The sequence below is a fragment of the Medicago truncatula genome, chromosome 5 (genome assembly GCF_003473485.1).
Source record: "Medicago truncatula cultivar Jemalong A17 chromosome 5, MtrunA17r5.0-ANR, whole genome shotgun sequence".
Lineage (NCBI taxonomy): Eukaryota > Viridiplantae > Streptophyta > Magnoliopsida > Fabales > Fabaceae > Medicago > Medicago truncatula.
Window position 1 is genome coordinate 38,375,407 of NC_053046.1, and position 16,479 is coordinate 38,391,885.

The following is a 16,479-nucleotide window of genomic DNA, read 5'->3' on the forward strand; positions in this document are numbered from 1 at the left end:
CAACACCAAGAAATAGATAAAACCTTCAAATTGATTTGACATGCACAAAATGGTCAATTATGGCAACCCTTTAAAAGAATTGAGCCATGGAAAGAAGAAAATTGATAGCATGAAGCATAAAATTGCAATCTTAAGTTTTGTGATTCTAAGTTGCAATGAAACAGGAAACAATTGTTAAGGTAGAGAAATTAAATTCATAATTCTTTCATATATCAAAAAATTCAAAATCCTATTTACCTTCTGTACAAGACTCTCTCTCTCTAGTCTCTCTACAAATCTAACTAACTAATAACTATTTCTAATTAATATCACAAAGAAATGCAACCTAAATTATGCTACCATATATCATATAATAAATAGTTATGCTTTTTTAATATATGACAAATAAATAAACATATATGTGACTATACTACTGAACAATGGATTCTTCCACCAAAAACCTGATGAGAAATCAAACTATCTCTTGTTGTGTAAAGGGTTGGATCCTGTAGGCACTTTGCGTTTCTGAGACTTGAATTCTTTACCTTTGCTTCTGCTTGGAGAATTGAAAAATGGAATATGAAAAGCATGATGACTTGAAGTAGAAGAAGGGCTTGAGAATTTAATCCTTATAGCATAAACTCTTGGTGTGAGGAATAGAAGAGAAAGGAGGAGAAAGAAATGGAAGTGTTTCATATTGAAAAGTTATAAGATAAAAACAAATGGATGGAAATGAAAATGAATAATTTTGTGCAAAGTAGTCTTGTGTTATGTTGTGTATTTATATGGACATGGTTAGGTATCAACATGTGAATACTAAATGTGGTGTTATTTATGAAACACTTGTCAAGTCTTTGTGTGAATTTAGAGTGGTAGGTCATGTACTCATTGGCGTTTGATTTTGATCAAATGGTCAATGATAGCTGTATATCAATGGTGTGAGTAGGGACTAGCATGGGATCAAGGGTGGTGGGGTGGCAATATTTAATGGTAGATAGTGACAAAGAAAGTAAACATCAACAAAGACTCTTAGGAGTTTCATATATAGTTACAACCAAATAGCTGGTTGATGGGCTGAGAAACGTCAAAGATGTAATAACCTAAAAATATATGGTTGAAATCTAAAAACTAACATAATCGATTAACATCTTTCGATGCAAAAGAAACATTATGATATTGATCAACGTAGACTTACAATTAAGACGAGGAAAAAGTGTAAAAAAGAATGTTAAAAGTTCGATCATGATCTATCGAATATTCTTTTATAACAAATTAATTACTTATATTTGTGATTGCATGCGGTCATACATATCTCGACCATCCGATTAAGATTTAACCGTTCAAATTTCATTCTTAACTTTTTAGATTTTAAAATCTCTTGATTAGAAGGTCCAGATATGTGTAACCGCATGCAATCACTCACAATGCATCTAATCCATATCTGAAAGCAAAGTGAATGGAATCGAATTGTTAATACATGATTTAGCAAAGACTTTAAACATTATGGGAGGACTAATATGCCCCTATTGATTCAATATGTTGAGTCAAAACAATGAAAGTTGTTAGGGGCTTTTTGGTCATGAAAAGTCAAACATAGCCGACACACTCAATTTGGCCTTATAGAAACAGTATAGAATGAGGGGCATGTGGTATTTAATAGTACTACTAGTACTATATAATAAACCAAATACAATTAATTAACAAAATAAACATATAGAAAGGGACAGTTCATGGCTGTATTAAGGCTAATAATCATACACATCCCCATGAGTTAGGTTAAGTAGATCCGAATTTAATGGGTCTATGCTAAGACGTGGATTTTATAAATTGGTCAATTTTCACGGATTTTGGTTCCTCTATTCAATGAAAGCTTTGTATTCTGTCCCCTTTAGGACCTTAGGTATATAGTTTAATCAAGACTTTCAAATATTAATATAACATCAACGTAATATTTTTAGAATTTAGTAAACTAATTTTTGGTATACGTCCAACTGTGATGTAAGTATATTTTAAAAAAGTAATATTATGATGTGGTGAAATGAAAAGAAATGTCAAACTTTGAATTTTTGCTTACCATTTTAAATATTTATCTTAGGACTGCTTATTGAGCTATCATCATAACATCGATGGAAATTGGAAAGCTCTTTTTCTCAAGATCCAAGATCTAATATATTATGGTATCGTTATGTGAATAGTCATGTGTTAAATCATTGAGAATATCACATATCTAATTAAAATAATATATTAAGACCCACATACTAAGAAATTTGTAAAACAAAGGAGGGCACAAATAGTCAATGACAAATCTAGTGGATGATATATTTTCTTGCACGGGTGAGAATTAATTGGAAAGGCTAACAGGCTTCATCCTTAAGCATCTTTGTGAAAACTTTTTTATTTCATTTTTAACTTTTGATTAATGAAGAAAATTAAAGATTAAACCATTTATAATGCGAAGATGAGCACACATTATTATAATTTGAAGTACTTTTGAGCTCAAAACGGTAAACGTTCCTCAAAAGGGTTATGTGGTAGTTGAATTGAAGCTGTTAGGTGTGTTAATTAAGGTTCAAATTTTGATTTAAGACTAGTCAATAATCAATAATTCTTAAAGGAAAAATCAAGTGGTGGAAAATTGCTTAGAGGGAAAGGGATTGATGTTAAGAGTAGAGATAGAAAATTCCTTGGCGGAAAGTTATATTTTGGATCATCTAACAACTAACGAACAAAAAGACAATATCCCCTTCTCTTTTTCTTTTAGGAAGAAATATTCCTATCTTTTATTAGGCTTAGATTGATTTTTTATAGCATAGAAAGACCGACCAAGTGTAATTGGGTCCTATAAAGGATTAATTCTCTCCAATGTGATAAATTATGACTTGAACTCACAATATAATTTTTTTTTTAAGAATTTAATTTATATAAATTACAACGTACCTTAGTGGTGTTGGTGTTACTCGGAAATCTCTTTACCTTGGTTTCAAATTTGGTGCTTGTATTCAAGGAAAGGTAAGGAGCAAAAGAGGTTGATATTGATTTGACATATCACTCTTTGTAAGGAGCATATCCAACAATATGTATCTTGGCAACGGTTTCTAGCCAAATCAAGTGGCACTAGGGTGAATCCTAGAGAGTGCCTCTTGAGAATATGAGTATTTAGAATACTCACTCCTTTTACTGTTGTTTACCGGTTACTGAGATGACTTTATGTTTAGTGATGTTGTCTCTATCTCTCTCTTAATCAATAATTCGCTTTTATATATCACTCTGTCTCATCTAAAATACACTAAAGTCATCAAAATCATCAAACTTAAAAGTCACCTAAGTATTTTCTGTTGTTTACTAGGTAGCGGTAGCGGTACTAGTACTACTTATACTTTGGCTCTATCGTGTGATTACGTACACATCTATTAATAAATTTGTTAGAAAAAAAATATTTATCTCTAATAGAAGAGGACATGCAAGCTCAACAACAAAGAATTTTGAGGTCAATAGAGACACTTTTGTAGCTTGTACGGCAAGGCTATAACTTTCTAATCCAACAAAATAAGAAATTATGAATGTTGTTGACACTGAAATTCCATGGTACGCCAACAAAATGCATATTAACTTTCAAACATGTCTTCATGTAAGCATTTGTAACCGACTTTATGGTATTTATATCTCTCTTTTTTTCTGAGGGAGGTATTTATATCTCTTTCACTTTACCATTCTATAGAGTATATAATAATGTATACTTTATTAAAAAAAAATCAAAATTAACTATTAATTATAGATATTTTAAAGTAACTATGATAAAATGATAACCATTTTTCCCAATAAATTAACAACTATTCTTGTGTAAGGACCTTAAATGATTTTTATTGTTGTTGTTATGTAGTTTGAAAGTATTACTTACATACAGTAGTTGTCACATGGAGACGATTTCAATATACATTAAAAACTTAACAATAGCAATCAAATGGACCGTTGACTATTAGAAAATATAATTAAATTTATGTCTCCTATTGAGCGTCACCGTCAAAATAAAGTAAATTTTGCAATTATGCATATATGGAACAAAATGTTAATCAATCTTTGAAGACAATTATTGAAGATTTTCGATTTACTTTTTATTGGTGGGGGTAAGATTTTCAATTTATAAGTTTAAAGTTATAGTATTTTATTCCCACATGCAAGGTTTGTCAAGTATCGATACTAATTTCTTTCTTAAAAAGGAAAGGACGTGTTTGGCGTATATATTTCAACCTTCACAGAAGAGCATATCCAACAAGGTTTCATCATTGAGTTTTTGTTTCCATTAGAGTACATCCAAAAAAAAATTGCAGGGTACCTTGAAATCAAAATTTAGTTATTGTTCTATAAGTTGGTACCAAAAATTTGGAGAGTTTTTTAAAAGGAGATGATATCATTTAATATAAAGTGGTACTAATTTATAAACATTTTACAAATGTTCCGAGGAGCCGCCATCTAGATTGTCCTATGTATTTACCAAAAATTGTTCACACATATAGATTTTTCATGTTGAAGTTATTTTGCAATGAACGTTTCATAAGGTTGAACGTAATTCAAAAGCATGACATTTTTTTATCTATTCACATATTTGACCAATAGTTATTTTGGTGCCTGGATGCGTAGCAAGTAGTCATAATAGTCTCTTAATATATTAAAATTTTAAAAAGTCTTTAATTGTGCAATCTGTTAGTCAAAATAGTCTATGACGCTAAAATAATCCATCAATGTTCACTAAAACCTTTTCATATAGGGATTGATATGATAGTACGTGAGTACTTACAAAACTGATATGACAATTAGTAAGTATATTAATGAACCAATATGACAATATTAACGAAACATTTTAACGCTAGAGATTATTTTGACCAACGAAGTGCACAGTCAATGATGTTTTAAAATTTTGATATATTAAAAAAATATTATTACTACTCGTTACACATTTAAGGACTAAAATGACTATTATCCGTGTCGTAAATAAACGTGTACGTTAATGTATGAGAATGTTATTAAGATAGAGTGTCGGAGGAGGGTCAACAATGGACCAAGATTTGCTGGGCATGAGTGGATTTATATTGCTTGTGTGGCAAAACAAGATTGGGTGTGTCTTCATGTCCATTAGACCTAAAACGCATATCTTTTACTTTTTTGGGGTAGTTTTTCTTCTCACTCGATTGGTTTATTGAACATTTGAACGAAGTTTCAATTCATTAGTTGTTTTTATGATCTTTAAGTCAACCCACTCAGAATATAATGGCTTATTCATTCATATTGTAAGTTGCTAGTTGTTGCTTAGGCTATAAATTGCCGACCACGATCTTTACATTAATTTTGTAGTACATTAGATGGTAGCTAGCCATATACGCAACCAATAAGAACGAAAGACAGTACATAATGTTGGTGACATTAATTATTAGTTTTCTCAATAGTACATATATGTGCATTAATCTCGCAATCGGCCTCTATAGCAGCATACTAGGAGTATAATCCTAGTATGTGCACTTTTGATTTAAAAAAAAAAAAAAGACTGGTTAAATGTTGTAGAAATTTAACACTATCTGATTAAGCTTGATCATGTTACTTTTTTTTTTTATGGGTGAAGATAGATTATGATACCTAATTAAAAAGGTTAGACACTAAACCGATCACCAATTAAAAAGATTTTCACGCTGAAACAGGAATAACTCGAGGCAACTTCCTTCAAAAAAAAAAACTCGAGGCAACTATATTGATGGCTAATACGTATTTATATTGGCTAATATAACATGATGGTGCTAATAATTCAATATTAAATCGGACAAGGGTGACATAATATTAAATCGGATAAGGATGATATAATATGTCTTGTGTTGAATATATATATATATATATATATATATATATATATATATATTGAATTGGACAAGGATGATAAAAAGGTAATAATGTACAAAATATTTATCATGAAAATATTTTGTCACATCAGTTGACATTCTTGTTACTTGGATAACAGTGATATATTCGTTTGATGTATATAATATTAAATATAAGATTTTATTTTTTTTAGGTAGTATTAATATATGATTTAATATTATAGTCAACAATCCCCGAGAGCTTAATTTAGTTGGTAGGGATATCGCATATTATATGCAGGAGTCGGGGTTCGAAACCCGACACTCCACTTCTCCACAATTAAATTGTGAGCTCTTGCCACTAGGCTACTTGACAAAAAAAAATATTATAGTAAACATGACAAGAACCTACATAGTCACACACGAAATGACAGTTAAATGAGAGAAATAAGTATGAATTATTACTTGGGGGTACGTTTAGTAAGTGAAGCTAATTAGTTAACAAATCAGCGATTGGGTTACTAGGCTTAGACAAGTCCAATAATATTTGGGCTATTACTTTTCCCACCCTATTCCCTTCCCAGACACCCTATTTTTATTTTATTTTTCTACAAAAATACCCATGTGATTTCGGATTATGTAATCCGAAATATGCTTATACATAAGCAAGAATCATAATCTCTCTCATTTCAGCAGTTGCGGGTTTTGCTTTTAAAAACAACAAAAAATAAAGTAAAAAATGGTAAAAAAATGTCAAATAAAAGCGTGACAAAATTTTACACACCACTGTATGGTGTTTGAAACTGCTGAAAATTAAAACTTCCATAAAATTGTTTGAAATTTTACACAATAAATCTATAGATTTTAATTTTTTAAATTGTGGACCGTGGCCTACTATAACCCATGAGGGACTCCATAGAGACAACATCCATACAACTATGACTATTACTTTTTCCACCCTATGACCTTCTCCCGCGCCCTGTAAAATTTTCAAAAATGCCATTGTGCATTCCGGATTTTCAAATCCGGATTCATGTTTACTATTTCGGATTTTATAATCCGGACAATTCTTATGTATAATCAGCCATCAAACTCTCTCACATTTCAGTAGTTTTGAGTTTTGCTTTAAAAAAAAAAAAAAAACTAAGTAAAGAATGCTAAAAACTTGTCAAATAAAATCATAAAAATATAAAAATAACACAAAAAAATTATAAAAATCAAATAAAACCAATGCAAATTTTTTTCGAATTTTTCTGAGAATATGAAAAATCAAATGGGTCTAAATGATGGAATTTTGGATTTTGAGGGGCGGAGTCCCGTAAGATGTCCCTTCTACGGGAGTCATGGTCCTTGAATTTTTTCTGATTTTATGGGGATGTTTCGGAGCAATCCGATCAAGTAGTCTGAAAACCCGATTTTTGACTAAGAACAAGTAACAATGACCCAAAACAAAAAGATGAGAGTTAGGAAGATTAATATTGTCCATAAAATGACTATCCATGTTACAAACATATTTAGAATTTGTGTTGATACAGTTCAGATTATATAATCCAGACTGTTTTGCCTTGAAAAAAGGGTGTTTAGAGGGTTTCCGGATTATGTAATCTGAAAATATCATGTAACGTGCCCTATTTTTTGAAGTTTCAAGATTACAAAATCTAGAAAAATCTGTTACTCATTTTTTCACCCGTTAACAAAAGAAAACATTATTCCGGATTATATAATCCGGAATGCTCCGAGGGTAGCTCACGAGGACAAAATAATAGATCTTTAAGTTTTGTGCAAGATTTTTAAAAAAATGATTAATTGAGTTGATTTCAATGGTAAAATTAATATCATTTACTAAAATATCTTTATTCATTGTAGTTAATAGACTGATTAAGTTTGATGAAATTCAATAAATAAATATATAATAATTTAAAAATAATAAATATTTCATTGATATTTTAAAAGAACAATTATTTTAAAATGGAATTGGTAGTCGTTATGTTAAGAGACATTTTAGTTGATATTCATACTTTAGGTTTAGGGGCTTAATTTTGGGATTAAATTGATTGTTTATGTTTTTTTTTTTTTTTTTTTGTAAAGGACTTCATTAGTGTTCCTGTCCCTGTCACTAACAAACTTCATTTTCCTTCACTAATAAGTCCTAAACCTCCTCACCGCGCGGTCGTTCAGCCCACCTCCTCGCCGCAGCCGCCATCTCCTTCCTCTGTTTAGTTCATCGTCATCATACAAGGTAATTTGTTCTCATCTCTCGTTTTCTCCATTTTTACTCAACTCTCATTTTTCATATCCCATAAGGTGTTGTCATTTTATAACATTTCTTATCTGTTAGCTTTAGATAGATGAAAATAAACAAAACAGCTTCAATGGTTGATTTTGAATGAACAAAATTGAAATTGCAAAAGGGATGAAACTTAGGGGGTTGAAATGTGGCTTTTTTTTTTTTAATAGGGGCCAAAATCACAACTAGTGCAAAGTTAGGGGGCCAAAAGTGCAGTGCGTTTAAACCTTTTTATTATTTTGTTTGTGAAATTAGGTTATGTTGCCCGGTGTTTGTTTCAGTAGAGCTTTTGAAATTGGGTTATAGCAGAGCTTCCTAGATGTTATTTTTTTTTCCGAACGAGTCATCTGATACAAACTGGTTCCACATGGCACTTACCAAGTCCGGTTTTTAAAACACCGACTATAAGCTAGTGTTTTATAATTTACCACACAGATACTAGTATAATAGATGGTTTGGATTCCGGTCGTTTAACTTCTTCAACTCCTTTAATCCTTAGTTCGTGTTCTAATTTTCTGGCCATTTTTTCCCCTTATTAGTTGCTCTAGGGGGAGGATCTTAAATGAGAATCTCTCTCTTGATTAGTTGAGACTTGAGAAGTTACAGGGATTATCATTCCCAAATCGTAACATACAAAAGCATCAGTATTCTCTAATTCTACCTCATATCAAGTGATGAGATTATCATGATCATTGATAGATTCGATACACTTATCTTTGCATAGTTATGAAATTGATATTCAAATCTTGAATCAGAATATCTATTTGTGAATCGAATCTTATTATGAATGGTAAGATAGATGATTAATAGAAGTATGACAGTTTTAGTTAAAACATGTGACAACAAAAATATAAGTTGATACGTCATATACAAAACTCAAAATAATTCAAGTTATACATCAAATGTCACAAGAAAAGTAGTTTGGTTATACTAAGTTGACAAAAAAGTGACTGGCTCAAAGTTGTCAAGGAATGCAATGTTAAAATATAATATTTCATATTCCTCCTTTGATCCAAACATACCTCAGATTGATGGCACTTACTATTTTAATTTGATAATGAAACATTGTACCATGGATTTCCTGGGATTTATTTTTAATTTGTTTGTATTGATTACTCTTCAGGGGTAGCTTAAGATTGACGGTTAAGAAAAATTGGTTAGCGTCAGATCATCTTGTTCTTCTATGGGATGGAGATCATTCTCTTACAATAGCCTTTTTTCGTCTCTGATGAGGGTTCCAAAACCACATTGGCTACCACTCTCACAAAGGTTAAGATTATTATCAATTCTGTCATGGATGCCTGTTTGGACATTTTTGTCTTGTTGAAATGTTGGTTTTAGACTTTTAGATCATTTTCCATGACAATGAACTGCCTCATTTTTGTTTCTCTTTCAGGTCAAAAATATTTTATGATTCAGGTCGAGTTGAACTGCAAAATTGTTGTAATAGTGCTTCTCTGCTGAATTTTCAAGGTTACCTTTTTTTCAGTTTGAATTTTTTTTAACTTGACTTGAACTGGTTGTGGTAGTGTACTTAATAAATTGTTATATTCATTACTGAAGTCTGAATTCCTGGTCTAACATATAATAAAAAGCCTGTTTTATGCATTTGTTTCATAACTCATTCAAATGCATCCTCATATTTCTTGTGTTATGAGGATTTAGCAATGTATATCCTTTACTGGTTTCCGTTGTAATTTAACATGATTTTCATTAGTGAGGATTTTGTTGAGAATCATGAACCAAATTCATGTTTTCTGCGAACATTGCAAATAAAATAAATAGGAGCATTCCTTTCCATTTCTCCATCGAATGATGTGATGTGATTTACCGACACAGTTCAAGATCGTAATTTTTTAACGTATTGATCTTATGGCAATTGATTTTATTAAACCCAAAAGTTAATGTTAAGACAACAAGCTTCTTTTGTAATCTTCATACATACAATTGATGTTGTATCTAGCACACAAGGTCCTCTAGCTAATGTATTTGAATTGCAGCATGGAGAACGTATGCTCGTGGTACACAGAAGCCATATGGTCTCTTTGGGAGTAGAAGACCAGGGGATGAAGACTTCAAGAAAACCTGGGCAAAGGAAATGGATGAAGATAACACTCTATGGACAGGAAGTGAGGATGAAAGTGATGAAGAAAAGGATTCAAAGAGTCGACTTCATAAAGATATTAGGAAAGCAAGGCAGCAAGCGAAGGAACATGCTGACCTAGTTGATGCTGATGACAGTGATGAGTTAAGAAGTGTTTGGTCCGGCAGTGATGAGGAAAAGACATTGTGGACCGGGGATGAAATGGACACTGATGACGATGTTCCTACAGAAGCTTACCCAAATGAAAAAAGCGATAAGTACATAGATAAGATTTTCGAGTTTGATGAAATGCCAAAATACAGAACCATCTCTGAACTTTTGAAAGCCGAACAAGAACCTGAGGAGCTGTCGCCAGGAAAGCAAGCAAGGAAGATTGCAGTTGAGAATGCTTTGAAGAAATTAAAGAAAGGTCCAGATGGGAGGTATACAAATGCATGGGAAGTTATGAGTGATCTAGATATTCTAATTGGAGCATTTGAAAACGTTGTTTCGGGACCTGAGTATGAAGAACTTAGACAAGGTGGTCCTAAACAGCTAAATATTCAGTTTTTTAAGGACATTCAAGCGCGAATGAGAGATCCAAATTACAAATTCTCACCTGAGTTAAAACTGAAACCAAAGAGTAAATTTGTTTCTAGAAAGAAATTTCAAAAGACGGAGTCTAGAAGAAGGAAAGCACGAAAGAGGTAAAGTTATAGCCTGTTGTCTCAAAATCGAATTCAGAAGTTGAGCTTGTAATGTTACTGTGCCTTTTAACTGTGTATGCAACTTAATGTATAAGAGTAATATATTGAAATTGATTGGTCTTTTGTTATTTTTCCCTGAAATGGTATCCACTTATGCCATACATACTGTTATGGAAGTAAACTCCTAGAAACAGGACTTACCTTCAAATAGATGTCAAAGTTGGACAGCTCAAACCTCTTACCATTAGAACTTGTTTGGTAGTCAAGATAAGATAATTATAGTTGTATATAATAGTTCTATCATGTTTTAGTTTATAATTTAATGAGGCATGATATTTAATCATATCACCTTATTAACTCAGTTGATTTTTTTTTTCTTTCATCAAATGCTGTAATAATTTTTTACTGCTCAAAAATGACTTAAGCATCCTCCTTTAAAAAAAATGACTTAAGCATCCTTGAAGGGTTATATATATTCCCACCAAGATGTAAAATAGAAATGACTTTAGAAATTCAAGTATACTATACTATACTATATTCAAAGTTTGACTTGCAAACTTTGTTAACGGGGAGAATATGTTATTGTTTAAAGATAATATTGAGAAGAATAATACAAAACCCTCACCAAAGAACAGTTGGAAATTAAATCCTCAACTTTGCACAAACTTAATCAATATTACATGCATGTGGGGAAAGAACGTTACTCAACAATGCCTAGCAAATAAGTAAGGTATTCTTTAGAGACATATTTTGTTACAGGGAAACCCAATTTGAGATTTTCCTTGACATAAATCAATCCTTACACGAAAAGGAAGAACTAAATTGGAAGAAAATACAACCCATCAATGTGTATATATACGTAACATAACCCCATATTTCATTTCATTCACCAACAAGAGCTTAGACAAATTAAGCTACCTTTGCTAGAAACATAAAAGCTAAAGAGAAACCAATTAAGCAGAAAATGTCTTTTGATCAAAAGACACGTGAAGCTGATCGTATCTATGATGAATTTGAACCATCCTCTGATTGGGATCATGAGGATACAAGTGACACACTAATTCTTATGCTTCCCAGGTTAGTTTATTTCTTTCTTCCTCGTGCCTTTTTCATATAATATATAGTTTATAAAGTTAGATTAAAATTTATTACTTAGCTATGCAATAATTATTGCTTCAATAAATTTTCTTTTGGTAAAACTATAAGTATACAATGTATCGAATTTGATATTCAAATAACACAACTATGATCGGTAACACATGTAGGATTTAAGAAGGATCAATTGAGGGTTCAAGTAACCTCAACCCGAGTGCTAAGGGTTAGTGGTGAAAGACAAATGAATGAGAAAAAATGGCGTCGACTTCACAAAGAATTTTCAATACCACCTCATTCTGATACAAATAACATTGGTGCCAAATTTGAAGCTGGAATCTTATATATTAAGCTTCCAAAACTCATCAACCAACAAAATATAGTTCCAACACCAACCAAACCAATAACACAACAAGAACCTCAAAAGCCTCAGCAACCAGCAACAATTCCTCAGAAACCAAACACTGCTCCTCAAGTTTCTGATCAGAAAAAACAAGTAGTACATCAAGAACCAAACAAAGAAATTGAAGAAGTGTCTCAAAGGAAGGGAAAAGGTAAAGCTGAGGAATTAAAAGAAGATATTGATGATGTGAATAACAAAGTTGCATCAAAAGTATACGAAAAAAGTCATTGACTATGGAAATGGTTTCAAGACAGAGACAAGAATATGTGAATGCATTATGTGGTTTGGTTGATGAAGTTAAGAAGCAGAAGAAGCTGGTTAATTTGTTGGTGCTTGTGTTTTTGGTCTTGCTGTTTGGTCTCTATGTTAAGAATGTAATTAATTCATTTTTTTTCTTGAGGAGGACACAAAAACCAAGAGTTGTAATTGATTAATTTCAACTCAATTGTGTTATCATGTCAATAAGTACGGTATTGATACAAGAATTATCTGCATGTGTAATAATTATACGAATAAAGAATGTTTAAGGTTTCTAATTATATCTGCATGTGAAAAGGGGTTGATGATTATTAATGATTATGGTGATAATGTGATGATGACTCTTATTTGATTTATGACTTGAATGTTGTGTAGACGTAAATTCTTGATGATGCAAATGTTGTGGAAATGATCAATATATTTGGAGGTTGTCCTTTATATTGTTGTTAATATTATGAGATGGTCTTGCATTGTCGAGTCTTTGCATGTATGTCCATGCATCATAATCATGTTGAGTCTTGTAGCTGTAAAAGGGTTGAGCTCTTTTACTTCGGTGATTATGTAAGACGGGTGTGAAATATTACATACGATGTTTTTGTTGCATCGAAGGTGACGACCTTGAGGTGATTCGGTACCACTTGCATTTATGTGTCATGTTTAGGGACATATCATTTTGTTTCATGAGTCCTAAATGTGGAATAATTGACATACTTGTGGCTGTGAGTGATTGGTTGTGATATCTGGATTTATCATTGTGAATTATTATTGAGATTAATTATTCATGTCAATTATTTGGAACTTGAATTGTTTTATTCATGTCTAACTGTTATGTGGATTATGATTGATGTAATACTTACCCCCAGTGGTTTTGACCGCCTACCTGTCTGTATGGATGGGTAGACGTTGTGCAGGATTAGTTGTTCCGGTGAGTTGATTGATGCTTGGTTGGATATCGGGAGCTATCTCCGGTATCGGTTTAGTAGGGTCTAGGATAGGCTCTGATCTAGGCGTCTGTTTATGTTGGTTTAGATTATCTGTTTGGATTATTTATTCATGTTGGAGGTTTACCCATTGTTGGGACTTGGAGAACATTTATGTTGATGTACTTTTGATATCATGGCATGTATGTTTTGAAGTATATGGTTTATATATTTGCTGCGAATGTTAAGATTTTTAGACATGCATGTTGTTTTGAATTTTGTATGATGACGTAGCGTCTATTTCTTGAATATATGATTTATTCGCGAGTTTTATTGCTGTAATAGAAATAATGTGTTACACATTCTGAACAAAAAATTAAGTTCGTTTTGCAGAATTGAAACACATTTAAAGAGCATAGATGCTGGAGAATCACATTACAGATATTCGAGAAGTAAATAAAATTTAGTTCAAACATTTTATCAAACAAAAATCAAGCATTGTACCATAAAGGTTGATTGAAGCATTTTATCAAACACAAAACAAGCATTGTGTCATAAAGTTTAGTTGAAGCATTTTATCGAACACAAAACAAGCATTCTACCATGAATCAAAACAAAAGCAAAATGAAAACAAGAACCAACGCAACACAAAACTCACACTTCATCTCAACCATTTTTACAACGTGAAAAACAAAAGTGAAAGAAAAAAAAAATACAAGGCATTAGAACAATGAGAATACCTTCAGCAAAGATAGCTAATGGAGATGTGAAACCAAAAATGAAAACAAATACATAATCGAAGCTCAAATCAAATATGAAATGGAAGATGAAATTGAATATGAAAAGATGAATTCAAATATGGAATTGAAGATAAAATCGAATAAAAAATCATAGATGAAATCAAATACGAAATCAAAGATGAAATGCAAATACAAAATCGAAGATGAAATCGAATACGGAATTGATGGTTTGAAAATTCACTTGTGCTCAGACTCGGCCATGTTCAAACGTTTGCTTCATCTTCGATATGATCAGAGTTGAAGGTTAGTTCGAACACATGAGAGAGAGAGAGTTGAAATGTTTTTTTTTGTTTTAGTGGAATAGAAATGTGTTCGGATATAAACACTACTAAGTTAGTAATATTAACAGTACTGAAAAAGAGTGTTACCAATGTAACACTTATTAAAAAATGTTAAAAAAATCTCTATATTAGTCCTAGCTCAACTGGCAAAATGCCAAAATTGTTAGGCTGGATGCCATGATCGGGATTCGAACCCCGGTACCTCCACTTATGTGTGTGAGTTTATAATGGCTTTGCCATTTCGTCTATCTACCAAAACAAAAACAAAAAGTAAGTGTTGCAAGGTGAATGTTACAAAAACACATAAGTGTAGTAGTGAGTGTACTAGCTAGACTCACATACCTCAAATTAAAGGAGTGTTGAATTGTGGATTTGAACACATACCCCCCACATACAAACGTCCACCGACGAACAAGAAAAAAATAGTTTAGGTGGGTCATTAAAACAACTATAATATATAAACATAAAATTTAGGCTTAAATGTGCTTTTGGTCCCTTAACTGTTTATTTGGTATCGCTTTGGTCCCTTAACTAAAAAAAAGATTGTTTGAGTACTTTATCTTTATCTCTATTACCTGTTTTGGTCTCTTCTGTTAAAAAAAATTCAAAAAACTGTTAGGGCTTATATTATTCATCTTCTTCCTTCTCTTTCCATCATCTTCATCATGATCTTCATCATCAACAACACACCAGCCCAGAAAAAAAAAAACTTTTTCATCATCATCAAAGCCCAAATCCTCTTCATCAAATCAACAAATCCTTCAATCTTTCCTCTTATGTGTTGAATCTCAAACTCAAAGCTTCCTTCTATGAATAATCATCGTTGAATCTCAAACCCAAATGATCTTCAATTTTCTGACTTCTCTCTCTTCCCTGCAATTCTTCACCAAACTCTCTCTCACGCCGGCCGCCGCCTTCTCTCTCCCCTTTCTCTTCCATTCTTCCGTTTCTTTTCGATCTCCCACTCTCCCTCTCGTGCAGTCTCCCTTTATGGGTTTAAAGGATAAAAAAAAATTATAATCAAGTGTTGTTGTTGTTGGTTCGAGAATGGATTGTTTGGTGAAGGTTAGGATTTGGTTGTACGGTTGCAAGAGAATGAATTTTTGGACATGGAAAGGTTTGAAGAGGTTGGATTTGGATTTAAAAAAAATTGTTGTTTGGTAAATTAAAGTGATTTTTTTCTTCTTCTGGGTTGGTGTGTTTTTAATGATGAATATCATGAAGAAGATGATGGAAGGAGAAGGAAGAAGATGAATAATATAAACCCTAACGGTTTTTTGAATTTTTTTAACGGAAGGGACCAAAACAGGTAACAGAGATAAATATAAAGTACTCAAATAATCTTTTTTTTAGTTAAGGGACCAAAGCGATACCAAATAAATAGTTAAGGGACCAAAAACACATTTAAGCCTAAAATTTAAGTTGTAATACACATTAAGCATAAAGTTGAAGTAGCAGAGTTTGATTAGAAGTTCAGGAGGGTACTTTGAAAAAACGAATAACATATTTTACCACTGCTATAAATTAAGATTTTTTTTAAAGTACAACTATTAATTAATGGATTTTTTTAGTTGACATGACAATATAAGGGAGGTGGCCCACTACAACCCATGAGGGACTCAAAGAGACAACATCCATGCGACCATCAATTGTGTTGTACTTTCAGGAAAATCATTTAAGGTTTTAATTTGTATCAGTTATTATTTTTTTTACACAACTTGCATGTCTACCTTCAGTGACGGATCCATAAATTTTAATAAGTGAGGTCAAGTTATATCATAAAAATTTATATAAAACTTTATAAACGCGTAAGCGTGCGAAAATTA

At 31.9% G+C, this 16,479-nt stretch overlaps 2 protein-coding genes across 2 annotated transcripts; both read left to right on the forward strand.

Annotated features, from left to right (window-relative positions):
- The first annotated feature begins 7,903 nt into the window (after positions 1-7,903).
- LOC11434226 (uncharacterized) lies at positions 7,904-11,133 on the forward strand. Its single transcript, XM_003616898.4, has 4 exons — positions 7,904-8,061; positions 9,233-9,378; positions 9,506-9,582; positions 10,110-11,133. Exons 2-4 carry the CDS (start codon positions 9,293-9,295, stop codon positions 10,901-10,903), a joined length of 957 nt encoding a protein of 318 aa, XP_003616946.1. The 5' UTR covers positions 7,904-8,061; positions 9,233-9,292; the 3' UTR covers positions 10,904-11,133.
- A 436-nt stretch (positions 11,134-11,569) lies between these two features.
- LOC11420872 (inactive protein RESTRICTED TEV MOVEMENT 2) lies at positions 11,570-12,992 on the forward strand. Its single transcript, XM_024785114.2, has 2 exons — positions 11,570-11,973; positions 12,163-12,992. The coding sequence occupies exons 1-2, from the start codon at positions 11,864-11,866 to the stop codon at positions 12,623-12,625; spliced, it is 573 nt and encodes a 190-aa protein (XP_024640882.1). The 5' UTR covers positions 11,570-11,863; the 3' UTR covers positions 12,626-12,992.
- Positions 12,993-16,479: the final 3,487 nt, after the last annotated feature.